Genomic DNA, 10,834 nt, shown 5'->3' on the forward strand with positions numbered 1-10,834 from the left:
GGGTTTTGGCTGCGGTGTAGGTTCTGAATGGAAGTGTGAAGAACCTCTCTGGAGCCATGTTCACCCACCTCTTCAAGAGACTAATGGTCAAGTGAACTTTTGCAGGGTGGAAGTGCTCAAGGTGCAAGCACTTGTTGCTGCTGGAAAGGGAGGAAACAGTTTGTGTACAGCAGGAGGAGACTGTTAAGTTGCAGTATGCAAGAGTGTAGGACGACACTTTTTTTTTTTTTTTCAGATTTCTCTCTTAATTTGTCCCTTCTCCTCCTTCACAGGAACTTGAGATGCAAGCTCGGGCACACGGACTGTCCCTTGTTCCATCTACAGGCCTCTGCTCCCCTGATATGGTCAACAGGGTCATCAAACAAGAGCCAGTGCTGGACAACTGCAACCAAGACATCATGCCACACCACACAGACCTGTCTTGCACTACCACCCTCGATCTCACTGATGGTACCATCACCTTCAGTGACAACCTTGGAAACGTGACTGAACCAGCTGGCACTTACGGTGTTCCTGCCAAAATGGGATCCAAACTGGAAGATATCTTGATGGACGATACCCTCTCCCCTGTCGGAGTGACTGACCCACTACTGTCCTCTGTGTCTCCTGGAGCATCGAAGACAAGTAGCAGGCGGAGCAGCGTGAGCATGGAGGACACCGACCATGCTTGTTAGCATATACTTGGCACATCTTTCATAAACTGCTTTTTGTTTCTTGATCAGTAGATGAAATAATTTACCTTTTGTAGATTTTTTTTGATTTTCCTTCCTTGTGCTTCATCAGTAGCCCGGTGTGTGTGAGTGTGTGTGTACATATTATATATATAGGAGTTTTTTAGCATTTTTGTGAAAAAACTTGTATATTCTATTTTAAAACTACCAATGCCTCCAAAATATTGTACAGCATATGTACAGTATCTGTGAACTGGATTCGCCAAGAACTTTGAACTGGTCAAATCTACTCAAAGCAATAGAATTATAAATGAAGAGTCTGTTTCTACTGGGGGAGGGAGGGGGGAATCATAGAACTGTAAATGCAACCTATTTACTTGGAAACAAAATGTAAAGTTAAAGAATGTAAAGAAGCAACAACAACAAAGTCCAATTTGTAATCGTATGAATTGAATAGTGCTGCCTTAAAGATACAGTGTCCCTCAAATGTTGGTCTTTACATGACAAGTGTTTAGGGAGGAGAAATCCCACCCTATTCCACTCATAATCCAAACAAAAACCAAAAGTGTTGAGACATCCTGATTGTGTCGATTGTGCTAGAAAATGCTGTTGCTGAAAACTGCAGGGAGATGAGAGACTCTTTCTCAGAGTGCCCTTTAATTTTACTCTGAGCTGATTTGGGTTTTCCTTTTGATCATGGTTCGAGTTTTTTCTCTTAGATTTTCATTTTGGTTTGTAACACGATGATGACTTGCCAACAGCAACCCAGGCAGGAACACTGTAAGTTGGTATCAACTCTTTGGGCAAAAATCAGTGTGTTTTATCAGCTGGGCACATTGTGTTGTACATATCTAATTGGCTTTCTGTTTTCTTTTTAAATTGCATTGTACAGTTACTTTTGATTTGCATGGATTCCTTAGTTACCCTCAACTTTTTGTTTTAAATATATTTGTATTTCATTTGTAAGGTTTTTTGCCTCTTAATATTGCAACGATTTTTTGACATTTTTAAAACTCATTGGAAGTTTTCTGCGTTCTTTGTAAACACTTGAAAGGAAGCTTTTCTGCAGGGTTCTGTGTTTTAAGAGAGATTTTGAGAATATTTTGTATATTACAGTCTCACTTTGAAGATGTTTTTAAACGCATTTAAGGTAGAATACAAATTTAGATTAGGTAATAAAACGACTCTGTAGAGAAACTGAACTTACATATTTATTTTTAGTGATACAGGAAAAAAAAGTAGTACTATGCTTGGAAACATAACTATGTAGTTAATATACCCGTTATAGCAATTTGTGTTTTATTTCAGCACTGGCGCTGACATAAGGAAAAAAAAAAATCCAAAAAAAAAGAGTAAATTTACTGTATCTGCAAATAACTGTTACTTGATAACAATGTTATTAATTTTTAACATGCAACCATGTTGTAAAAGTAGTTTGGTGCATTATCTACTCAAGTGTAGTCCTATGCAATAACGGTAGTTCTACTCGTATTATATCAAGCCTAGGTGTTTTACAGAGGTGACACGTGGTGTTCCGAGCTAGGGGGATCGAATGGATTTCCAATGGCAGCCTACAGCTGACTCGCAAGCAGCAGGCAAGTGTATCTCGTTCAGAATGAAGTGCCTTAAACTCTAGTTGTAGTCTTCCTCGACTAGCACTGACTGAAGTGTGGCATAGGAGAGAGCTTTAGGGTGATGTTTTATAGGACCTTGAAGTGTAGCGTGGTGCCTACGTATAGAAAACAAAGAGCTTCCCGTTCTCCTTCGTGCTACACTGGGAATGACATAGGATAAATGAAATGGTTAGTGACTCGAGTGCCAGTTTGGCAGGATTCATAAGGAAACTGTGGTCTCAGCAGTTAGTGTTCAGCAATCTAATGTGAATTGGGTAGCGATGGGACAGTGGGGGACAGCATCAGGGGTTCCCTGGCCTGTGGCGTGGCTCGCTGAGCTTTCACCCAAACGTTTCCCTGTGGATGGTTCTTGAAGTGTTCCCTGCCTGGCCCTAGTGGCAAAGGGCTCGGTGGGGCACAGCTTGCTGTTACGGTACTCCGGGGTCTGCGTTCATGTTGCTCTTTCTGTGGCTGCTGCTGGCTGTGTCCAGCCGTCTCCGTTTCCGCTTGAGCAGCGAGCTATGTGTTAGCATTGATGCAACCACCAAGTAGTGGCTTTTTTCTTTCTTTTAGGGTTTTGTTTTTGTTTCCTTGAAGGAGGAGCTGTATTTAGATTATAATGATGCCTCTCCCCCCCACCTCAGACTGCTTTTGGGAATGTGTCTTTCCTAGGGTAGAGAAGCTGTGGTCCAGGAGCCTGCAGGATGCTCTGTGGTCCCCAGGCAGGAAATGTTCCAGTTCACAGCAAGGCAGCTCACTCTGAGTTGAGGATGTGAGTATAGGCTTCTGGTGCTGCTGTTTGGTCAGGGTGGCAGGTAAAGGAAATCAGGACTGCAAAATGCTTGTAGCTGTAACACAGGGCTGTGTTACCCTTCGTCATTACAATAGGACAGCTCTACAGCCTTGTACAACAAAATCAGGTGTGCACGCTGCAGCGTAGGTACTGAGAACCACTGAATACGTTGACTTTTTGGTTTGAATCCCATGATGGGCATTCAGGAACAGAAGTCTAGACTGCGGTATATAACTATTTTTAAAGGTTATGTGAAACCACTGGTACTTGCTGACAGCCGTGATTCCGATATTTTGGCTACATGGTGTGTGGAAATGAGTTAAGATTCAAGAACAGTTACATCAAGAGCTGGATTTCTTGATGCAAGTTGCTATGGTCCCAGCAGCTGTGTGGTGTGTTCCCTGTTTGTTGGGTTGTGCTGGGGTAACATATAACTCGGCTGTGACTTGCTCACTCTTCACCCTGTGTTTCCTTAGGTTACAGCTCTCCTCTGAGTTTGCCCATGCTTTGAATAGCAGCACGTTGACACTGCAGTGGGGAGGGACATCTCTAGGAGACATGGACCTCCAGGCGGGGGCTAAGTGGAGATGTCTCCCCCGTTGAGCATTGTGGGATGTGTGGCTGTGATGTTTTACAGGGTATCAGTGGCAGGGGACAGAGACAGCAATTGCAGGCAGGGTTTGGCATGAATTAGGTGGAGTGAGGTAGTCAGAACTTGTTGCCCAGTTTGATGACAATGTCTGGTGTGACACTGGGCTTCCCTGAGTTGGTGGACAGAATATCAACCAATGCTCCTTTGTCAAAGCCATGCAACAAGCAGGAACATGCAGAGTACCATGAAGTTCTTCCTTACTGCTTTTGGCCTATAAAGCAATATTTAACTCTTACAACCTGTAAAAGCAAAAAGAAGGTACGTAAGGAAAGCACAAAGCACAAAATAATGCACTTACATTTATGTTGTTTGACATAAAATGCACTGGGGGGGAAGCTGATGTTGATAATAGTATAAATACCTATATTTCTTGAAAAAGTGACATTAATTACTGCCTCTTGCTATGATGCTTGGTACTGTAATGTTGATATTCATCTGCTGTTGACTGCAGCAATAATTTGTGTATGGTCCATAGCACTGTAAATTATGGATCAATATTAATGTATCCAATGAAATAATTTGAACTGTTGTTCTTGATAGATGGATTAAAGCATTTTGGTTTTTCACATGTCTGTGTAAGCCACTCGTTTTCAGTGTAAGTGAATCTTTGTTTTTCCATGCATCTGAAGTCCCAGCAGCACTCCTGTTTGTGATCTGGTGGTGGATGTGTCTGTGTTCCTGACCTGCTGTCAGTCAAGAGCTTCAGTTGCACCACTGCTGTCTAGTTGTGTTTTCATGGTGGTAGCATCATGGGGACAAAGCTACAGATCAGGCCCTACTTGGGCTCTGCAAATACACATCCAAGGGGATAGACCTAAAGCTCAAGGTCCAGCATGAGGAACACAGCAAAACATCATTGCTTTTCTGCCCTCCTATGGGCCCTCCCGTCCCTGTTGCCTCTGTCTTGGTTTGGGCTTAAAGCACACCAGTCTCTTGCCCTTCTCAAAGAGATGTCTGCCAAAACTGCCCCAGCTCCATTGCCTTTTGCCATAGCCTTGTCTCAGGCACGGGCTCAGTGAGGCCTTGGGGTACCTGCACCTCTTTGCCCTGCTGTCGCTCGTGCAAAGGCACTGCTGGCCTGTGTACGGAGAGACCCCAGTCCTCCACTGCTCACCCTGGGTTGCTTCTCTGTCCCCTCCACTCACCCAAGAGGCAAACAGCAGCTCCTGGCTTGTGCTGGTGAGGAACCAGCTGGAGTCTTCCTGTCTTCCCATCTTCATCATCTTTCCCTGTCTCTCTGTTGCTTTCATCCTTCCTCATCTTGCTCTTCCACAGGCTGTCGCGTACTGTGTGTGGGGTCCTCACTATCTCTGTGGACATCGCTGCAGCGGTGGTGGTGAATATGTATTATCTCAATGGGTTTAAACCCTGAATACCAACCACAGAAGTTTTGAATTTGGCTTAATTGTGTCTTGAAAATCTGATACCTGTTTGGAGTATGGAGCATTTAATTCAGTTGCAGTTAAAAATGGCTAGCTGTCTTGCATCATTCAGTTTAAAAACCAACCAAAAAAAATACTGGGTGAAACTACCTGACCATTAGGACTGCAGCAGAAAAGCCCTGCTCCCTCTTTGTAGCATGCATTTGAGTTAAAACTTGTGTTTCCAGCAGGTTTTGTAATGCTATTTCTTTAGATTCAGCACAGTGTCAGAATGTGGCATCGTAGCACTGCAATAGGAAATGTATTTTACATCAGCCTAGAATAGAATTAGTTCGAGTTTTTAGATGTATTTTGTCTTTCCTGTTGGTGGTCAGTTGTGCTACACTGCATTTTGGAAGTGAGTTCCTTGCTGTTGGGAGCAACCTCAGGTTTTGTTTGGGTAGGAGCAGGAAGAAAACCCATTGTAGGGGTAGTGGCTATAAGCAGTTGCTCGGTGTGTGTCAGCAGAAGTGGCTGCAGGTCTGTTCAGGAGAGCCTTTTAGTTCCTTTGGACAAGCCTGGGAAATGCTGTGCAGGGTAAGAAAGTGGGTGTCAAAGATAAGGCTGCCAGTACCTGGAGGGGTATGGATTGCTGGGAAGGGCTGTGGCCATGGGATGCTGCAGGGCTCAACTGCATGGTAAGGCAGCACAGCAAGACCCTGTTAGACCAATGCCAGTGTCACCATATCACTGCATTGTGCTTTCCTTATGAGAAGGTGCAGCTGGGAGCCTGGCAGCTCCCGATGCCAGGAAGGAGATGGGGATTGCATGGCCACAGGGTTGGAGCCACAGCCAGATCAGAGGCTCCACGCAGCAAAGGGGGTCCTGAAGTTGTGGAGAATCACACAAATTGCCTTTCATGACTTTAAATTTGCTGTAGGGCATCATGTTGGAAGTTCATGTATGCACCTATTGTACTTACTACGTGTTATAAAACCAGCGGATTATGCAACCCCATCCTGACTTACTAGAATCAGTAAGACTTGTAAGATGCTGGCTCACTGGTTACATGCGCATGCACTGACCATCACTGTTGTCTTTGCCTGGGAGCCAAAGTGCACCCTTCCCTGAAACTGCTTAATTTTTAACCAGGTTTGTGTGAGTGACTCTCTTCACAGCAGCTCATGTTGATCTCCACCAAGGCCTAAGGTTGCAGCTTCTTCCTTGTTTCAACTTTCTCATTTAGGTTGCAAAGGATTCAAAGGTTGCAAAGGCTGAGAAGGATTCAGCTCTGTCAGTGCTGAACATGGACAGATGCATGTCTGAAGGAGGAAAAGGCAGCTCCCAGCCCCTTATACTGCCAATCTTCTACCCATCCCTGCACTTTCTGGGACTGAGGCACCTTTGTGCTCTATGATCATAAAGGGAAGTGATGTTTCTTGTGACAGGCCGCTATATTAATGCTGGCCCAAGAGTTGTGTGAGGCAATGGGAAGGCTGCTAAATGAGTAGGACAAGGGAGGGCATGCAAAACATCTAAACATTGATTTCTCTTTTAATGTATTTATAGAGATCGCCATGGGGTTGATGTACGAAATTGCGTATTGTGGATGCTGTCTCAAAGGAGCTATGGGAGAAATCCTCAATGCCTGATTTATCTGCTGAGGGCAGGCCCCCTGTCAGAGGCTTTGGGAGCTGGGCATAGCCTGTCAGTGGTCATCTCTCTATAGCCACTGGTAGGCTGGCCAGCTGCAATCCTTTGCGAAGGAAGGAAAGTGCCTGGCTCTAGCACAAAATCCATCATCTGAGCATGGTATTCATCCTATGGGAGTAAGGCTGGTGCTGGTAAAGGTGTACTGGGTCGCTGAGATGTGCTCTGGGCTCTGAGCAGGGTTTGGTAGATGGGGCACAGAGCCTGGGTGCTCTGGTCTCTCTCAGACACTTGCCTTGCTCTCGCACCGTTCAGCAGTGCCTCTCCAGCACTCCCTTTCTCCTTTCTGCCTTTGATAGCAGCCCGTTAGATACCAATTAAAAAAACAGGGAACAGCACACTCTTGTGGGGCTGCATCCTTCCTGCTGCGAGGCTTTAACGTGGGCAGGCTGCCCTCGCTGATCATGCCTGCTGTAGTGATGATCTCAGCATCACTGGCCGGTGGCATTCCCTGCGGTACTACGTTAGCTGTATCCCGGCACAGGCAGTGAACTCGCCTTGCTCTGAGGCGAGCCGTGATTTAACACTGTCATTCACAAGCTGTTTCTCTGAACACAGTGTGTAATTCGTACTGGGGGTGCCGGCTCCAGCCAGACAAGCGTGGAAAGGTTGAGCACGTGTTGCACCGCAGGAGGAACAGAGCAGTTGCTGTTACGTTCAGCGTTGTTTGTTTAGCCACTTCGAACACATTCAGTCAAACCTTTTAGTGCCTTCGAGGTTTCTGGCCTGTGTTTTACATTGGCCACACTGATTGCTTTTGACTGGCCATGTGAATAGCAACTCCTTAGATACTCCTTTATTAACCACAGAATGGTTTGCATTGGGAAGGAAGTATTAGAGCTCATATTCTTCCTCTTTTATTCTTCTTTTTCCCTGCTGAAAAGCAGTTCCTGGAGCAGGTTGTTGCAAAAGAAATTACTTCAGAAGTTGTAAGTAACAAAATAATTTCTTGTTCTCTGACCACTAAAGTAATTTTGATCAAACAAATCTATGAAGAACTTGTGCTGAGGAGAGCCCAGCTTTGTCCTGCATGGCTTCCTACTTTTCTATTTTGAAGTAATACGAGATTGGAGGTAACAAGAAAATAATCAGAGATTTTAGGTCTAATGATAATAGTTCTGTTTGAAAAAGCAGGAATTAAAGCTGAATAAATGGAAAAGAATTAAATTCATGCTAGACATTAACAAAAATGCACTGCAAACAATAAGGTATATTTTTAAAAGTCACTGTTTTATTAATAATAATTTGCACCTCCTTCCCTTGATCTCCCGATGACAAGCCTGGCAGGGCCACTCTTTATCAGACACTGAAGCAATTTAGCTGCTGTCACATGCCTTTCTTGATATCCACGTATTAGTCACACAGCCGTTTTATGTTCTTTAGCATATTTTAGTATATAATTAAAAATGTGGCTGGCTGCTACTAAGCAACCAAGCACGTCAGGGGTTGATTGCGTTCTGTCACCCGCAGCAGAAGGGAGGGTAAAAGTAATGATCATGTGTTCACTTTTCAGTCTTAATTGTGCTCCAGCTGCTTTGATGAGTTGCTAGACACACACACACTGGCTCCTGAAGATGGAGGCAAAGCCAACATGTGAGAACGGCAGGTGACCTGGAGCCATGTCACTGTCACCAAGAGCACATCAGTCCTAGATGTCGGGCTTTTAACGTGTATGTGTGGTTTGGGACACTTCTGGGCTCAGTTTGGCTGGAGCCCACCAAGCTGCTGCTTGGCTTTCCATGGGACGGGAGTGCTAAATGCCTTTGGGATTCTGAGAATCTCTCCCTGGACTTTTAAAATAGGCAACTCAAGTTGATGTTTGTTTGGAACCTCCTCCATGTAGGTAGGCAGGAGTGGGGCTTCTGCACTGAAGGACAATGACTATTGGGCAGCTCATAATCCTAGCATGGCTTGGGAGGGACCTTAAAGCCCGTCCAGTTCCAACACTCACCACAGGCAGGGACACCTTCCACTGTACCAGGTTACTCAAAGCCCTGTCCAACCTGGCCTTGAACATTTCCTGCACCTCATTCATTTCTAGATTATCTTACATTGAAAATGGCCCATCCAGCTGCTGGAAAGGACACAAACCACTTGCGAGTGAACCCAGGTGATCACTATAAACTCCAGGAGAGGAGCACTGAAGCTACAGGTCTCTAGTCCTAGATCATATCAAGAGGTGGCCAGCACCACGTAAGGCAGAGAACAAGCAGCTCCCCAGCTGGACGCTCTCAGCACATTGCCCCTCAGCACTGCTGTCCTTGGGGCTCCCTCACACTCCTAAAAAGTTCAGGCCCTCACCTAGCCCCCCATTGCACTGTCCCTTCTGTTCCAGTGAAAGGCTGGCAGTGCAGATGGCTTCCCTGAGAGCGGTAGCGATGCTTTCTCCTCCTGGTGGCTGCTGTCTGGAACTGGCTGAATGAACCTGTTTGATGCCGTGGGAACAGGACAGAATATCATTTCTATCCTGAGCCACTGGCTTACTTAACTCAGGGCATTAAGGGATTATTTCTAGGGGAGGATGTGGCTCTGAGGATGTGCTTTTATTGTCTGCTGCGAGGGCACTATGCAAGCTCTGCGTGGTAAGGTGGTACCTTCTGTGTGAAAACCCATTCTGAAGGTAGAGCTAAGCGTGGCTCTGAAGAAGGGATGAGGAAGTATTTTTGTGTATCTTTAGGCACATCTTCTCCAGGCGAAAGAGGAAAAGGGATTTACTATGTCAGCTCTGTTCCTCATCCCCCCAGTGTCTGTCTCTCGAGCTCATGCAAATGTCCACAGGCACACAGTGAGTGCAGTGATGGAATCATTATTTTAGAAGTTTTCCAGTTTTAATAGCTTTTATTACTTCAGCAGAACAGAAGGCAGCACAGCAGCACAAACAGGTATGGCATAAGGGGAAAAAATAATGCTGTAAATAATTCAAAGGTTGTTTGCTGATTGTGATCCCTTTGATTTATCCTCCAGGGAGAAGGATGACATTACCTTTACATTTTTCAGCTAGCATCTGACGTACAATCTGCTGTGAGTCTGTCAGCATCCTGAGACATGGCGCCAAGGCTGCTTGAAGATGATGAACTCACTTGGAGTCCTCTTTCTCTTAGCTTTCCCCAGCTCACCTTATCTACCCAGAAATCACCACAATGGGGAAGCAGCCCCAGCCAGGTATGAGAAGACCCGTGGCACATGCTCCATAGCGATGCCCATGGGGTTCCGTGCGATAGCCTGGTAGCTCAGCTTTGTTCATAGGCAACACCAATGCAAATCCTACCCTATTTGTCACACCACTTGCACGGGGTGTGCAGTAAAACCACCACTATACATTTTGGCAGCAAGATGAGTCTTGCCAGCATGTCCTCAGTGTCTCAAGAGTCCCAAGACATAGGGCTACCATGCTGTCAAGATACAGCTCCTATTGTGCTTCAACAGCAGTCATATCTGCTGATCCATGGCTATGTAATGGTGCCTATAATCCAAGTGTGTCATTCCCTTATACTAAGAGCAAAGGCTGGCTCCTGAGTTACTTTTTTAGCTAGTTTCAGTGAGCTGAAAACCAAGAACAACTCAGAATGCCAAAACCAGTGAAGGACATAACCCACTTCAAATATTTTCTATAGCATGGAGGCTTTTCATGGTGCCATGGAGATGCCCCACTTCTTCTTACATGTTGTGTGAGTCACATAAACCTCCTGGCTTCAGGGGTCCAACAACAAGCATTGGTGTGACAGCGCTGGGAAAAGCCCTCACAGGCCCAGGTTGGATTAAGCAAGTGAATGAATAAATACTGCTCACGACCTCAAAGGAGACAGTTTGCTATGAACTGTGCTATGGGCACTTGGTGGTTTCACATCTGAGCCACCACTTCTTGAGCACTAATGAATTCATTTCACATAGAGCAACTGAAAGAGGTAAATCCGGTCAGATAATACCTATATTCTCCTTGTTCCATGCAGCTCTGGGGTGTAATTCTGCCCACTAAATTACGATGTGAGCAACTTCACGTGTGGGGCAGGACCATCAGCTCAGGATCACAGATC

At 45.4% G+C, this 10,834-nt stretch overlaps 1 protein-coding gene across 5 annotated transcripts in view; it reads left to right on the plus strand.

The window, feature by feature from the left end:
• MITF (melanocyte inducing transcription factor) overlaps positions 1-739 on the plus strand; it is a 98,387-nt gene extending 97,648 nt beyond the window's left edge. For all 5 annotated transcript variants that reach the window (XM_061362077.1, XM_061362079.1, XM_061362080.1 and 2 more), the window contains one exon: positions 273-739. In XM_061362077.1, the coding sequence (XP_061218061.1) occupies positions 273-674 (402 nt within the window). In that variant the 3' untranslated portion in view covers positions 675-739. The remainder of the gene's footprint in view (positions 1-272) is intronic.
• The last annotated feature ends 10,095 nt before the right edge of the window (positions 740-10,834 follow it).

This window comes from Neopsephotus bourkii, unplaced genomic scaffold (assembly GCF_033783945.1).
Source record: "Neopsephotus bourkii isolate Nb327-2 ecotype Australia unplaced genomic scaffold, CSIRO-AGI_Nbou_v1 NB_1080, whole genome shotgun sequence".
Taxonomy (NCBI): Eukaryota; Metazoa; Chordata; class Aves; order Psittaciformes; family Psittacidae; genus Neopsephotus; species Neopsephotus bourkii.